This window comes from Sturnus vulgaris, chromosome 21 (genome assembly GCF_052056855.1).
Source record: "Sturnus vulgaris isolate bStuVul1 chromosome 21, bStuVul1.hap1, whole genome shotgun sequence".
NCBI lineage: Eukaryota > Metazoa > Chordata > Aves > Passeriformes > Sturnidae > Sturnus > Sturnus vulgaris.
This window is the reverse complement of record NC_142263.1, coordinates 7264513-7281409: the sequence shown is the minus strand read 5'-3', so window position 1 is coordinate 7281409 and position 16897 is coordinate 7264513. Positions and strand designations below refer to the sequence as shown.

At 37.9% G+C, this 16897-nt stretch overlaps 1 protein-coding gene across 2 annotated transcripts in view; it reads left to right on the top strand.

Moving 5' to 3' along the window:
* Positions 1–16897, top strand: part of ZZEF1 (zinc finger ZZ-type and EF-hand domain containing 1) — a 54303-nt gene that overhangs the window by 18334 nt on the left and 19072 nt on the right. For both annotated transcript variants that reach the window (XM_088177046.1, XM_014887995.2), the window contains exons 15-35: positions 203–372; positions 1125–1258; positions 1558–1628; positions 2052–2166; positions 2760–2919; positions 3873–3994; positions 4083–4193; positions 4851–5017; positions 5589–5670; positions 6284–6485; positions 8240–8388; positions 8755–8995; positions 10521–10600; positions 11479–11572; positions 12141–12639; positions 13275–13439; positions 14077–14196; positions 15035–15196; positions 15842–15971; positions 16218–16356; positions 16574–16739. In XM_088177046.1, the coding sequence (XP_088033172.1) occupies positions 203–372; positions 1125–1258; positions 1558–1628; positions 2052–2166; positions 2760–2919; positions 3873–3994; positions 4083–4193; positions 4851–5017; positions 5589–5670; positions 6284–6485; positions 8240–8388; positions 8755–8995; positions 10521–10600; positions 11479–11572; positions 12141–12639; positions 13275–13439; positions 14077–14196; positions 15035–15196; positions 15842–15971; positions 16218–16356; positions 16574–16739 (3279 nt within the window). The remainder of the gene's footprint in view (positions 1–202; positions 373–1124; positions 1259–1557; positions 1629–2051; positions 2167–2759; positions 2920–3872; positions 3995–4082; positions 4194–4850; positions 5018–5588; positions 5671–6283; positions 6486–8239; positions 8389–8754; positions 8996–10520; positions 10601–11478; positions 11573–12140; positions 12640–13274; positions 13440–14076; positions 14197–15034; positions 15197–15841; positions 15972–16217; positions 16357–16573; positions 16740–16897) is intronic.

Sequence of the window (16897 nt, the reverse complement as noted above, 5' to 3'; positions counted from 1 at the left end):
CTGCCATATGGACTTTTAACTATAAAGTTATGTAAAAGCTCGAGCTGTAGATTAATTGAGCTCATAGCTACACTTCCTTTGGCTATGTCTCTCCACTCAGTGGTTTTTATCTGTCTGAAATGGTGGCTTTCATAGCAATATTTATTTGTGCAAAAGAGCTTTTTCTAGTTTTTGTTTCTATTTGTTGTATATCTTCTTACAGGCCGAGGGAAGAATGTATCTTTGCTCAAACACTGCTGTTGCAGCTTCTCCAGAGCTGCTTCTTTGTATTTACTGGAGATAATAAAACTGCTAAACCTCAAGAAACTCCTCAGAGCAAAACAGCTGGTCACACAGAAGCTGCAGAAGAGCTTTATAGACATTTGTGTGAAGGTAATTTTTATTCAATATATATTGACTGTTTTGTCTATTAAAGTTTGGGAAAAGAGATTCATTCCTAGAGGTCAAGTCAGCTCCTGCTCCTTCGTTTCTCCTTCAGGTCATTGTGTGCTAATTAGTTTATCACTAGAAACTTTCCTTGGCCCAAAGAAATGGTTTTGTAGACTTTCTGACAATGTGGTCTGGAAACAGCTGCAATAGAAAAGTCCTTTTGAACGTGTCACCTGCTTGTACCACCAGACCCTTTGACTGTAACATTCCTGGGGTTTATTTATTTCTGAGACTGCATATCAGGATAAATGAGCTCATGAGTAGACTGTGAAATGCACAGGAACACAGGGAAGATTCTGGAGCCAGTGAAGAGAATGGGAATTACACATGAGATTTCGCTGGAAGTAGGGTGGCACGCTCTCTATTCCAGGATAATTTGAAGAGTTTCCTGCAAAGAGAGCTAGAGGAAAAACACTTTATATAGAATCTGTCACATCTTGAAGATTTTATGAGCTTTGATGGGTGTCAAGTTACAATTTTCCTAGAATTCATTGACTTGGTGAATAGTTACATTCTTTCTTAATATAAATCTTTCTTGCTATAAGTGAAAAAGTTTCCCTTCATTTTCTGTGTGTATAACGGGTTTGCAAGGGCTTGAAGTTGTGTAGATTAACATTTAATTCAGTTATGCCTCTAACATATTAGATGGGCTATTAATTAGAACTTGTAATTTTGTTTCCTTTTTGTATGAGCAGTAGTGGATATGGGGGACAGTAACTCCATGCCAATGAAAATGCTGAAAGAGGAAGTTAAGAACACCTTACTCAGTGGAGCAGCAGTTTTTTTCCCAGATAGACAGACCAGGCGACACCAGCTCTTCACCATGATGGTAAACATTGAATGAGAAATTGTTTGTTTAGTGCCTGCTTTCTTTATGCAGAAAAGAGGACAAATCTGAGTTGTTGTTCTCAAATAATATATACTTTGTTCCATTCGAGTAAAATCCTTACTTTTTTTCTTTGCCTCTTTTTACCCTTCCCCTTTTCTTTCTGCAGCTTATCCAAAGAAAGAGGAGCTAACCCTGCCTTTCTTACCAAAAATGAATAATAGAACACAGAATTTAGAATTCTTTGTCACAGAGGAGGAAAACAGAATGTATCATAAAAATAAATCTTTTTCCTTTTCTAGAAAAACATCACAGAGCAAGAGCATAAGCAATCTCTACATCTTGCCTTCAGATCCTTGTGTACCCACTTCAGGTGAGCAGTCCTGAAATTGGAAATATTTGTCTGATACCCCACATTTGTTAAAGAGTTTATACTTAATCCTTTTTAGAAACGTTACTCCCCTGAACAATAATTCTCTGAAGCAATCAACTAATGTTGATTACTCAATATTTTTGTTAACTGAATAGCTCTATAAAACACTGGCCAAGGTTGGTGCTGAAATCACAGTATATTGCTCTTAGGCTTCTCCTAGGCTGTCTTCCAAATTTTAAAGTAATTGTTTGTCAGTGCTGGTGGTTGGTATTGATTTAATTAGTCTGGAGCAATCAGAACACAAACTTTTGATTTTCATTGTAATTGTACAATAGGATCTGTACAGATTTGACACAAAATTTCTGTTTTGGAATTGTTTGGAATTCCTTGTTGTTGCTTAGTAAGAATATCTTTGTTTTGTAGTGATCAAGATCCAGGTGGACTCTTATTATTACCAGAGAAAGGAGTTACTGCAAATTTTGACATAAGTGAAGTATTATCAGTCATGGACACCCTTCTGCTTGTGGCAGCAAGAGAGGTAACTGGCTTTGCTCCTGCTTCTTTGTCATGAGTTTTGTGGGCTCTCAAACACAAACTGCCTCTCTGCCCTTCTGGCTACAACTGCTCATGGCTGTGCAAGTCAGTAGGATTAGCTTTTCCAACCAAGTTGAGTGTTTTCCTTTAAGCATTAACATTTCATAATAGTAGAGGAGGAAACGAATAATATTTTTCTAGTATGGAATATGTAAGATGTGGTGTTTTTCCATAGCATTGAAAAGACTCTATGGAGAAACATTGGGATACAGAAGGAATCATTCCATTTTAAGAGGATAGGATTGGGCATGTCACTAAGGGAGGTGGAAATAGAGGAGAGTTATTTACATATGCAGAGAAACTGTGCTGAGAACATCGAGTGACTCATATGTAGCTGTTCCTATTTAAAATTGTGATATATCAAAACAAAATGCATCACTTGCTACATGGTGTTACATGCTGCTTGTCATTTGCATTTCATCTTTTTCTGGAGTGAGTGGGATGATGGTGTCCATCCCAGTTTACTTGGTGCATACTGTGTGTCATGCTGCAGCAGAAGAGCCTCCATTACATTCATGAATGTCCCTTATTTTTCAGTGTGAAATGATGATGCTGGATGTTGCACAGCAAGAGAGTGGCACAGTCTTGTCTTCCTTATTCTGGTCTGTTCAGGGCAGCCTCCTTTCCTGGTGCTATCTGCAGCTTAAAGGCACTGATAATTCAGCCAAGGATCTTGCAGTAGAAATACTTAAAAACTGTAAGTGCTGGGATTGAATACAGAATTAAATATTGTGCAATACAGGACTTTAAAATGTGATTTTGCAATTGCAGTATAATTAGGGGTCACCAGAGGTTGCCTGAGGCATACTCAGTACTGTCATAGCATTGTTAATCTTTCTAGGAAGTAATTAGTAGGCATATTAAGCAATTTGGAGTTTTAGCTGATAATCTTATCAGTACAGCTAATCTTACAGTTGGGAGAATCTTCAGAAAGCATTTCGGAAAGTTTTGAGGGCCAAATACTGAAAAAAAAATCCAAACAACGAATAGTTACAGGCTTTCATTTGAACATTTTAATTTCTTAGCATCCCTTACTTTGGTAAACTCCTGTGTGGTGATGTGTGTTTTCCTGGATGTTTGTAATAGCAAGAAGAAAGGAGCTTGGTTAAGAAGCTGGGTACATCTAAGGAGTTTTGTTGGGGTTTTTGTGGGGGGGATTATTAGTTTTTTTTTTAATGCAGCAGCTCAGAGTTGAGTTAATGGGGCCAAATAATTAACAAAGGTGTAATTTAATGTAAAATTACATCATATTTATGTTATTTATAGCTAAATAAATTTGCTGTCTTACATTTAAAATTGGCATAAGTCTGTAGCTAAAAATTCCTACCCTCACTTGTTACTTCAGCATTGCTATGCAGTGTATGGAGACTACTGGTTATATAGAGCTTGTTGAAACAATCCTGGAGTTTTTGATGAAATTACTCATCACTCATTTTTTCAGTGATATGGTTGATAAGCATGACTTGTTATCACAATAGAAATATCACAGAAAACTTCTCTGAAGTGTTGGGTGTAGCAGCCTTGGGGCAGCCAATCTTTTCCTGCTGTATTTGTCCTTGTGCACATCACCATGCACCTAATGTTTGATAAAGTGGATTATGGGAGCAAATCCTTAAGGTAGCTACTAAGGATTCTCTTTTTTCTCTTTAGATGTGGGCCAGTTCCTGACAAATATCAGAACAATTTTGCAGTCACTCTTATCTCAATATAGTGGCAAAAAAATAGTAGAAAAAATAAGTAGCTCTGTCTTTGCTATGGCAACTCGTCAGCTGGTAAGTGACCCATGGGATTTTATCCTGATCCTGGTGGCATGGCTGTGACTCTGGCATTTTCATGACTGACCCCTGTGTTTGCTCCTAGGTCATCTTCTTGTTGGATTTTTGCACTTTAGACATTCCGTACTGTACTCTGCTACAGGGATTCAGCACTTTGATAGAACCACTGAAAAGCCTTTGTAGTGAACCTCATAAGGTAACTAAAGACATAAGCACTATTAAACATAGTGAAGCAAAAGCAAAATCGCAAGAAAGATGTAGAAAACTGATTCTGTTGGTGAGGTTTGGAAAAGAGCTAGAGAGCTTCTAAAAGTGTGGGATGTGTAATGAAATGTTGAGTGAAGAATGAAAAACATATATGCTGATATGGGAGATGGGCAAAGTGATCAGAAAGTGCAACTGGAGTGAGCAGCCTGGAAGGTAGATAGGGAGGAGGGGATTCTGAGGGTAAAGAGGAAAAGAAATTAAAAATAGTATATGCTTAGCATATTTAGCTTCACTGCTTGTGGTGATGCAAATAAAGTCTGTATGTCTGTAGTGTAGATGTTTAAATCTGCATTAGTCATCCAGACTCTTTTTGTCATGACTGGAGACTTGTAGTCACTTGTGGTGAGACAGTCTCCTCCTGAGTCTCCTCCTGCAGTACTCTGGGTGGGTTTTGCTTTAGAAATGTTTCCTTACTGTGATTACCAAGGATGTCTTCAGAACTAATTCCAGTGTAAATTAATGCTGTAGCCTTTTAAATGCCATTTGTATGCACATCTGGCAACTTAAAAGCATAGACACAAAAATCTAGTGTGGTAATTTGTTTTCTTCTTACCTTTATATCTAAGAATGCATTTTTGTTGTACAGATGGACATGGAAAGCTGGCAGCAGGAGCAGCCTGTAGTATTGCGGACATGGACAATGGAGTCACCTCATAACTATGAAAATAATTGCCATGAGGTCTCAGTCTTCCTGTGTCATGGGGCAACTTACTTTGAGGTGGAATTTGATGAAAAATGTGAAACTGAAAGGAGGTAATTTAATCTGTGTTAAATTCCAGTGTCTGTTTGCAGAGAGGCAATTCATGATTCAATGGGCACTCCACACATGCCATTTCAATTTCTTCATTGTCCAGAGCAATACACAATATATATTTTTTGAATGACTTTGTGCTGAAAGCTACCTCTCCTGGAAAATTTACAGATATGCTGTTCATATGAATTTTGCTTCCTTTGGCCTTGATCTGTTTTATAATAATGCTGTGACCACCACAGTTTGTGCTCGTGGTGTTTATTTTGCCCTCTTTCTATTGGCTTGGTTTCTCTTGGTAACACATCAGGCTACTGCTTAGTTAAAGCATTTGCCAGATGTTAGATTTGGCATCCATTACCAATTCCAAAGTCCTGCAGGACAGCAGATCTGTGTTTGCTGGGACTTCTGCATTGAAACATGAAATAAATTCCTTAGCAGTCACATGAAGGTGTGGTTCAGAAAGAAGTGACAGGGTGCACTTAGATACAGCACTTGTGAAAATCCAAAAGCAAAACCATTCTCCCTCAAAACTTAAAAAGTAAATTTGGAAGTAATGAATTGCAATTTTCACAGGTATGATTACCTGGAGTTTACTGATGCCAGAGGGGCAAAAACTCGTTACGATACAAAGGTTGGCACTGAGAAATGGCCTAAGGTGAGCACCTTTAAAATTCTGAACCAAATTATTTATCCAATCTTAGGAGTCCTTATGATTCCTGTGGAAACCTTCTAATAATGTAGAAGGATATGTGCTTTTGTGCATGGGTGTGTTTATTAGATTTCATAGGTGGGGAGCAGGAGATGGGGAAGAAAGTCTGAAATGCTGCAAATAAAAGGAATAAATGAGTAAAGAATCCCTCTTTGCTCCTGTAATCAAAAGAACAATCAGTTAATGTGAAAAGGAATAATCATGTTTAACTGCCAATAATACATGGGTAAAACTTGCTCTGCCCTTGCAAGGTTTTATATTGTAAAACAAGTGTGGCCCTTCCTGAGGCTGTGCTCTGTCCTCAAATGGGATGCTGCTCTTCTGTTTTGTGGCTCTGACTTTTAAAGCTCAATCATCTATAAAATTGCTTATTAAACTCTTGAATAGAAATTTTACCTGCTTAGTACTATGGGTTTCTCATTGAGATAGTGGGGGAAATCAGATCTATTATGGCCAGAACATAATACTGAAACCCCAGAGTTGCTGAAGGGAATTCATTACCCTAAAACATTTTCCTGTCGTGTACATTTGGCAAAATGACTGTTTTGTTGCTCTGTAGAAAGTGACCTTTAAGGCTGGCCCACGGCTGCAGTTTCTCTTTCACTCTGACAGCAGCAATAATGAGTGGGGCTACAAGTTCTCTGTCACTGCTTACGGCCTCCCAGACGTTGCCGTGTCTTGGGGCTTGGATTTACAGCTGCTTGTCTCCCGCCTGATGGGGCGCTTGGCTTCCCGCAGCATGGCCCTCAGATCCCTGCGAGGTGAGTGCTGCAACACCTGCACACGGCAGTGCCATCCTCCATCCTCAGCATCCCCGGAGAAAAGTAAAGAAGTAGAAAAGAAAGTGATAAAAATAGTGAAAAGAAAGTTCCTTTTCTGTTTCTTTCGCATGTGAGACACTCGTTTTAGAAAACTCATGTGGGACACTCATTTTAGGATTTTAGATTTGCTGGAATTAATTAAAGCAGATAGATAGCTAGGCCTTGCTGGAAATAATTAAGAGTTAGTAGTTAGTTAAAAGAAGCTGGATTTGAGATAGTTGTCTCGGATTTAAATAACTGATTACTTGTCATTTTGATGTTTGCTCACCTGGGTTTGCAATGAGAAAAGGAGAAAGTGATAAATAGATCTAAAGAAACACAAACAATTGTGAATCTTTTACATCTTGAAATCAAAGTCATGGAGGGAGGAAATTGGAGATCTCCCAGAGCTCATTTGTATTGTCATCTATGGGAGGGGTTGAAAGTTCAGGGCAAGGAAGACTCACCTTATTTCCTCTTTTCACAACCCCTCCCCACAAAAAAGACCCAATTGAGAAAAGCAAACCACACGTGCTTAATAGCCATTCAAGCTAATGACCATAGGAAGCAGGGAATGGGAAGTGCTGGTGTTATGTAATCATTCAAAACTTTTGTAAATAAACAGGCTCTGGAATCAGCTGGGACTTTGCAGTGCATATTGGGGACTACCCCATGCAGCTGCCCAGCACTGAATGAAACATTCACTTTGTAACTCCAAACTGATAGAGAGGCTTTTGTCCATCACAGCTGGGTATCAGTATTAGATCAAGACCCACATTTTAGTAAATCACACGAATGTGGACGACTTGATGTGTTGCAAGTCCATGGAAGACATGCACTCACAGAAGTGCTATTAAGCTAAATTACATTTCTGAAGTAGTATGTTCTTTTTTTTTTTTTCCATTTAAAATTGTTCCCTGGTGCTGTCATCCACCCTACATTGGGAGTGTGAATATGGAGCCAACAAACTGAAAAAACTAGCAGGGCTTAGGACACAAATGATTCTAAGTTTCACATGAGCATTTGATACTGAATGAAATTTGAAGTCACAAATTAAGGTTGGTTAATTTCAGTACTTAAGTACACTTAGGATTTGGGCCTTGAAGATAAGTCAAATAAATAAATAAAAAAAATTTTTTAAAGTTTATTGTTAAATTTAAAAACAAGAATGCTTGTCCCTGTCTTCCTAAATCTGAATCCATCCACCACTTAGAAGAAATAAAATAAGGCTAAAGAGTTCTTGCTCCAATCAGGTGGTGCATATTTACCTTGGAAAATTTGACAGCTATTTACCTGTGAATTCAGGGAACTAATTGAAGTGTTTGAGAATATTTTCTTCTTAATATAAGCATGCTTGCATATAACAAGTTAAGTGTTTAGTAGGAAAGATAGCTTTTAAACTCTTTTAAATCAGAAAATTGCTGTAGTTATAATGTAGTGAAAATGTTTAATTTAAAATCCTTCAATATTGTAACATTGTCACTGTAAGATAAGATATTGATGCTGCCATTAATGAAAGGGTACATCAGTTTTCTGTATCATGTTAGAAAAATACAGAACATTGTTAAATTACTTGTTCAGTCTTTGCATTAACTTTTTGTTGTGTGTCAGGTTTTTTTTTCCTACTGAATGTTTAACATTTATTATTTTCATTAATCTATAAAAATGAAGAAAATTATTTAGTAACTGAAGGATCTGTTCTGAATTTCTTGCAGAATTAGGTAGTGAAGCAGACTTGCCTCCTTTGAAAGTAACAGCAGTTCTTAATTCTCCTCTGTGGAAGCTTGTCTTCAGGCATCAGATGTGTTCTGAGGCACTCCCGGGGGCCAGGCAAAGCACTGCCAAGCACCAAGACAAAAATAAGGTATTTACCCCTGCCTGTGTTCCCTTGGCATGAAATCCACGTGTGTCACCCAGCTGCCTTTGGCTGTGTGGAGCTGGAATGCCATTAAGCCCATGGTGCTGTGCTAAACTTGTCATTTGTGCTGTTGGATTCAAACCCCAAGGAGGAAAGAAGCTGTTGTTCTGTGCCCTTTATTAATTTCCATTTTCATGGAATCATAAAATGGTTTGGAGAGACCTTCACAGATCATCTGCTTCACTCCCCACCTTGTGCAGGGATGTCTTTATTGCTCACTTTGCTCAGCTCTAGTGGCTAAAGCTGACTTGGAGCTGCTGTGTTTTTGTCAGCCAGTTGTTGAAGTTGTGTTTTGTTCACCCTTCTCTGCAGGCTCGGAGCTCTCCCCACGACGTCTGCCGTAAATTTCTTATCGACTTTGCAAAATCAGATCCTGCCCAGGACTTCAGTGGGCAAAAATCTGAACTTTTCAGAGGACTTATACAGGCATGTAAAAAACAGACCCCAAAGACAGATGTAGTTGCTGGTCCTACTGTTGATCAAGCTGTGAACTCAACATTTGCTGCTTTGGTGTATCTCACTCCAGATTTATTTGAGAAGCTTCAAAAATATGGTAACTCTAATATTATTAGATTATCTTAATAATGAAGACTTACAGTTTGTAAAAGGCTTTCTTACAGCTGAGTTTATAATATTTAAACAACAGTTTAGTGTGGCAATTTAAAGAAGATATTCTGTAAAAAAGTCTCATTTAGTCAGTCTAGGTAAGCTTTCTGTCTAGAGTTTTTATTTTTTATTGACATATATTTGTCTTCAGAGCACTGGCAAAATATTAATAACCACCAGAAGCTACTAATTCTGTAAAGATATACCTAAAGAGGGTAGTGATGTCCTCTGGAGCTTTAATTCAGAACAATGTGGCTTCAGTTCTTACAGGTTCTTGGATCATTTTCTACATTGTAACTTTTCTAAAAAGCCAGCAACAACTTCTGTTATTAACTGTTGGGGTTGGAGGAGGTGTGAATTATCTCCCAAAATACCATTCTGTGGAAATCAACCCTGCCATCCTCAGAATATATATTTAACTTTTTTCTTCATATGGAAGATAATGCTTTGCCTTTAACTTACTGGCCATTGGATTACAATTTATGTATTTTTCGGTAGATGAAATGAGCAACTTTTTGACTTAAAACATCCTTCTATTAAGTTTATTGATATGTTTGAAGTATTGGATAACAAGATGTTACTTGGTTTTGAAGGATTTCATTTTAGGTTTTCACTTTTTGTCATAATTTTGACACTAAACATTTTACATTTTCATAGAATGATTGAGCTATTTTTTGAGCTGTGAGGTTATGAGTAAAAATGACTGACACAAAGACTGATTTGATGACTAATGTGGTTACTGCCTTTAGTCATTTTGTCTGTGTCTGACAATTGAGCTAATTTTCTGAGTGACATTGAAAACTGGACAAATATTAATGAGTGTTTAAAAAATCCATCCCACTGTTCTGTCAGTATTGTCATCTGCTGGTCGTGCTGGGGCAGGACCCCTGTTCACCTGTGCTGTGGGAAGTTTGGAGAAGGGATGCTGGAAAGAATACAGGAAAAAAATTAGAAAGAGAGAATGGAAGAGGGAAAACTGAATAAGAATGTGTTTTTCTACATAGCCATTGTCAGGGCAGTTTGAATAGAAACTGATTTGTCAGGTTTTTAATTTTTGCAAATTGGTCTTGAAAATCCCTTCCAGAAATTCATAATGTAAAGCAGTGGAGAAAACAAATACATCTATAGAGCTTTAAGTTACTACTAGTCATTTGTTGGTTTTTCTGATAAGTTTGCATCAGTACTTTTGCTTGCATAGGAAGGATTTTATTTTCTATGGCTTCAGGCATTAATTCTGGGAAGAGATGAGAAAGATACTGGTAAATGAACTATGTGAATAAAATCAGTCAAGGTGCAGTTGATGTATTTAAGATGTATGCAAGTTGGCAGGTTTATTCTCTATTTTTCTTACAGGTATAATTCCAAGTATTGACTAAGAGGTGAAGGGAAGGCTGTAGCTTAATTTTAGTTAAGTAGTTGTGTAAAAATGGAACTGTAAATAAAAAGGACTCTCTTCTTTCTCTCATTTCCAGTCAACAGTGGAGGCAAGGTGCCTTTGAGTGATGAATTTGCACAAGTATATTCCCTGGCTGATTCCATTAGAATATGGATGGTAAGAACACTCAGGAGGATCTCTATTAATATCTAAATATTAAGTAAAGTCATTTACTTTAGTACTTTACAATGTTAAGGAGTAGGGTGGAAGAGCTTTTCCTTCAGTTACTCTACATCAACTACTCTCACTTAGAAAGAACATATGTTCTTCGAAATATGAACTTTGAAACTTTGGACTTAAATGTTTAAGTGCATCCTTACACTCATCTCCTTTTCTCAGCCCCAGATGTGTCATCATGAGTAGTCAGGACTGAATTTGACTGAAAATCAATTAAATATGTGTTATATTTTAACAAGAACACATGTTGTAAATTAGAAGGATTCTAGCATTGGAGTTCTTTTGAGGTATATCATAGAAAGAATTGTGTGTCTTAAACATCATTCCATTGTCTTGTGACTTTCTCCCTCCTCTTTTCTGCCTAAGAATTCCTGGCAGGTTGATGTAGTAGAGGTTCAGTGGGTGCAGTAATTGCCTTTACCCATTGCATGACAGGTGATGTTTGCATCTGACAGAGTTGCTAGTGGGGTGACATGTTTTTGGAGGACTTTGTCTCACAACTAGATCTATAACTGAGTGCTGAGGGTAAATTAGAAGCTTTCTTTTCCTTGGAGGATTGATGCACCTCAAATCACAGGACAGGGAATGGTCTCAGCCTGCAAAGCTCGAGCAGCTCAGGGTGAGGCTGTTACTGCTCTTACAGTTCAGGTGCTGCTCTTTGAGGCTCCTGGCTGGTTTGCTCTGCACTTGGGAATAGTAACTACTGTCATCTATTCCTGAGATTAAATTCCTTTCAATCATTACAGTCTTCATCCTGCCTTGCTGTATAGATACACAGAGAGAATCATATTTTAATTATATTAACGTCCTGTCTACAGTTGGAAATGAAGCAGAAATCCCTGATGGGGAGGGGAAATGATGCTGAGGAGAAGCAGAACACAGAAGCAAGTGAGGTGAACCCAGAAACTCTCGGTGAGTGTTGCCTTGTATGCTTGAGCATTCCAGGTAGCTTAGGAAAGCATTGCCTTGTAAACCTGGAGACATTATTTTTACTGTGAAAGGTAAGTTAGCAACTGGGGTTACTTTTTCATACCTCAAGAGAGAGCCTAGTGTACATTGGATTAATTATCTGGGATTGTGTTCTGCTATTCTTTGTTTTTCTTACTGAAAACAGTAAGAATATTCTGCAGGGAGTGACCTTTCACTTGGGTCACCTGGTTCTGAACTCATGTTCATCTGTTTTTGTAGATACATATTGCCACATTTAACTGATGTTAGCAGCTGATTGTTATTAGAACAAAATGTGTTCTCACTGACTACTCTGTACTTCATATGGTTCAGTGTGATTATTCAGATTTAGCATTTGGAAATCTGAACTTAAGCAACCAGTAGCATCACGATCATTCTAACAAGAAAAGCAGTATTTTCTAGCTGTCTCAACTGAGAAGAAATAAGATAAATCACTTTCTTCCTAAGCATAAGACAGCAAATTTGTTGTTCTGTTGTCATGATTTTAACTCTTGTAATTTTTATGCTGCAGCAAAACTTTGTGTGCAGAAGAGCCTTTTGTTACTGAATTTTTTGCCTGTAAGAGCAAAGACGAAAGATTCTGCCTCAGAGAATTTGGAAGCCCAAGACATGGATGATCCCCAGCAGTATGTGAGGGATAAATGCCAAAGACAAGGATCAACTGTGGACATGGACTTCCAGGCAGCACAGCCAGTGTCATCCCGTTCAAAAGAAAGGGTTCAAACCTCACAGTCTGATCTGAAAGTTAAACAAATTCCAGGCCTCCACCAAGCAGAAGCTGCATCTGCATTTCATAGTAAGCCTGTTGAAAGTGCAGCTTCCCAGCAGGAAGATGTGTCATCACCTCCTTCCACTCCTACACGGAAGTCTCAGCTGGGCCGGGGAAGACTGAGGCTGCTGTCCTTCAGGTCAATGGAAGAGCCAAGAGCTGTGCCTACTGTGAAGGAAAAATATCCTATTTTGAAGAACATATTAGACTTTATTAAGGATCAATCACTTTCACATGAAAGGTAAGCAAATAGAAAATGTTGTCAGTTATACAGGAGCTTGTCTTCACACCTCTTCAGGTGGAATAAACTATTTTAGCAGCAAGATAATATGGCAGAATATTTTGTATGTAAGCAGTTGTCAGATTTATGTGTCAAACTTCAGTTATTCACAAGGATGTAGGGACTCAGAGAGTACTATTTTATTTCATTTGCTCCTATCACATAGAACAGAGTGTAAAAAACAGTCACTAGGCAATTTATTGTCTTGCTTCCTCAGATGTGTTTGCAGAGGTGTTTTGCTTTTTATCTACAAAAGCAAAGAAATGGTGTATCACTATTACCAATCCTTGGTACCAAATAGAGACATGTTACATCTCTCATTAAATTAGCTGGTATTCCGAAAATGTAAATCAAAAGAGAGATTTCCAATGCTCAGCTTGTCTGTTTTGAGCTCTAGAACATGGAGTGGTGCAGGAAGAGCTGGATTCTGTTTGAAGCTTTATCACTCACTCCAACTAATACACTGAAATACAGCTGGAAATTCAGACACAAAGCAATTGTGTAACTAGTCAAGCACTTCTTGAATTGTTTTTTTTTATTTGTGTTGTTTTAAGCACAGTGTTCTGAAGTTTTCACTGGTATTTTTTTGCTTTCAGTGTTTTAAAGGTTCTTGCTTTGAGAAAATCCCAAGGGCAGAGCATTATGGAAGTGCTCAAGACCATCCGCCAGTGCCTGGACTCTCTTGGGCAGCCTCACTGCTTCCACCCACCCTGTGTACTTTTTCTCCTAGAACTTCTAGCCTGTCAGAAAGATTTTACAAAGTAAGTCATTATTTAGGCAAATCTCAGCCATGTTATTTACTGTCTCAGTTCTTGTGTTTCTCCAGGCATGTATATTGACAAGAGTAGAAATTTCTGCTTTTTTTCAGGACTTGAGGTTGTTTTCAGGCTAGTAGGCATATCTTGTATACTTCATGAAAAAAACCCCAATTAGTATTAATTATTAATTATTTTCAAGTGGGACTTGTTTGCACAGCTGTTCATGCCATGATCATGTTTAGGTGTGATTTCTGTGTTGTGTCTGGCCAGTGCTGTCAGAACTCTGTCACTTGGCTTCTCACTTGTCAGGAACTTTCTGTGGTCATCTTGAAATGCACTGATTTCCTTTAAGATCTTGATTAGATTTTCATAAAGCAACTTTTTAATTTAAAGGAATGTTCTCTTCTTAGTGCTATGAGAATATTCTCTTTGCCTGTTTCATTTCTTCACTTCTGATTCCTGGTACAGGATTCTTTCATTTTTGTTTGAAACTTCTAGACTGTGTTTTTAAATAAAACTAACATCCTTCCCACTTGTGGAGAGGGGTTAAAAAGGGCCTGTTTGTAAAATTTGCACAAATTATGCTACCTAAAATATCACAGTGAATTCTAGGCTACTAAACCAACTCTTTAATTTGCAGCTACTTTGGAAACTTGGAAGGCTGTGGTGCTGAGCTACACAAAGAGATTCGAGAGTCCTACTATCAGCTTGTTTTGTTCCTGGTCAATTCTGTCAAGGGATTTAGTACAATTAATGACAGGTACAGTACATTGCTTGCTTTATTTATTTCTTTTTTGCATTCTTCCACACCTCTTCCCTTGTAATTTGTTATTTGTCATTTAATGTCTTAATTAATTTTATCTAAAATTTCCATTATTTACTGAACTAAATGAGGTGCCTTGATCTTGTGATCAAAAATGCCAAGTTAGCTTTCTATTACTAGAGGAACAAAGGAAAGCACAAAAACTTATCAGTGTTAAAAACATCACTTATTGCATTTTGTAGTCCCAATTCTGCAGTGTGTCTCTGAAGCTTAGTAATAAAATACTGGAAATAGCAAATTTGTCGTGGAGTACTTGGGCAAGGGTAATGCCACAAGAAACATGGCAATTCTGAAGCCATGCTTAAATGTTAAAACTCATGTGTTGGCAACATTCTGGTTAGAATTTGGAGGATTTATAGCCAGGTGTCCTAGAGAAATGAGAATTTTATGGCTATAGTGTAAGTCTCTCTGACAATAACTTTCAAGTCCTTTGTTCAGTTTCAAGTGAAAATGTCAAAAAGTTTCAAACAGAATAAATTCCTGCAAATACCAAGAAAATGCTGTACTGTAGAGAAGAGACAAACCCTCGCAGGCAATAGCAGTAAAACTGTCTTTATTTTGACTTCCATAATCTGTACTTGCTAAATTGTGGAAGTTGAATACTTTGATAAACCTGAGTTCCTGCCACAGAGTTACTTTAATGCATAGTAAAGCCTGAAAATCAGTGTCTAAGGGGTTTCTACCCTTCTTCACCACACACACTTTCAGCTCTAGGTCTGTCATCTTTAGGTGAGCTTCGGAGCATTCACGTTTTAATGTCTTCTGGTTTATTTAGGTCATTGCTTCCTGCCTTATCCTGTGTGCAGACAGCTCTTCTCCACCTCCTGGATATGAGCTGGGAGCCCAGTGATCTTTCCTTCTTCGTGGAGATCCAGCTGCCCCATCTCCTCATGACAACCTCACAGGAGAACATCAGCACCCATGACAGTGTCATTTGGTGAGTCAGGAAGGATGCAGTTTTCACATGCTGCTAAATACTGATTCCATTTTATCCACAAAGGTTCCTGAGCTTCCTGCTGGAACAAGCAGTAAGGGTATTCTTAATAAATATGGCATAATTCTGCTCAATATCCAAAGGCTTAACTGAAGTATTTAAATTTTTTTTGCTGGTACAAAAACTATTGGAATTTTATGTCTAACCTGACTACTATTGGAACACTTTGTTTGTTTTGCAGTGTAGCAGGAGGTATATAATGCTGTTTCTTGCCTTGATGAATGTCAAATATTTTTAACGCCTTCATATGGCAATTTTACAGTAGTTGTACTTGCACATGAGCAAATGTGAAGACCAAAAAATCTTTAAACATCTGGTCTGATCTGATCTGCCATCATTCCAAGAGCTGTTTTATAAGAGTAGATTTTCCTGATTTTTGCATTATGGTCCCCTTATGTATTTAAGAACATCCACAGAAGCAAGAAGCAGCTGTCTGTATGGTCATTTATTAACTGAGTGAATGGGATTTCTCACAAGTCTGTTTTTATTAGCATGTTAGAGCACTTTGTTCTTCGTTAAAAAGTAAAGCTTTATTAAAAGGAAGCCTGATAGCAAGCTTAAAATTAAATTTGAATGCTTTTCTTTTAGCCAGTGGAGTGAAGAAGATGAAATTGCAGACTACAAGCAAAACTGTGAATGGATGGATGAATGTCAGGATGTGACGTTTGAGACCTGGTATGAAAAGATAACTCAAGCTGACCCAGAGAAGCAGAGAAAGGTGACCTCATATTTTGTATATTTATCTGCAGAAGGGGTAAATAAGAGACCTTTAAAAGCCTAAAGGGGAGAAAGAAGCCTGATTTATAATTTTTAGAAGTTGAATCTCTGTAGACTTTCAAAAGTCTAAAATGTTTAAAAGATCCCCCATTCATTTTTGGCAAGGGAAATGTTCTGCTTCCTGTCTGAAGCTTTCTCAAAGTCAGAAAATAATACTGAAGTAGACTGTGTTGATTTCTTGCTGTAGATGCACATGTTTGTTGCTCGTTACTGTGACCTGTTGAACGTGGACATATCCTGTGATGGCTGTGATGAAATTGCGCCGTGGCATCGCTACCGCTGCCTGCAGTGCAATGACATGGATCTGTGTAAAACTTGTTTCCTTGGTAAGAACCATTCAATAACCGCCCCCCCAAAACCCTGGGTTTGATGCTAAAACAGTATAGATATAAATGTGTATAAATTATACACAAAATGAAGTCAAGCCCTTTTCTCCTGGGTTCTTTGGAAATGTTTAACTGTTCTTTCCCTAGTATGAATGTGATCTTGAAATTAAGAAAGGTCCTTTGTCAAAAAGATTTACAGGGAAATCTTTCTTTACAGGTGGAGTTAAACCTGAAGGACATGAGGATGACCATGAAATGGTGAACATGGAATATGCCTGTGATCACTGCCAAGGAGTTATCATAGGTCGGAGAATGAACTGCAATGTTTGTGATGACTTTGACCTTTGCTATGGATGCTATCATGCAAAGAAATACTCTGACAGGTATTAAAAATGTGATTTGCTTTTCCCCATGTGGCAGAAAGGCAATACGTAGTAGCTAAATACAATCAACCATTCTCATGGTGCTTACTATAAAGCTGTGTCTGACATCAGAATATCTCCTTGGTCTCCTTTGGGGAAACAAAGATAGTTTGGCAAAA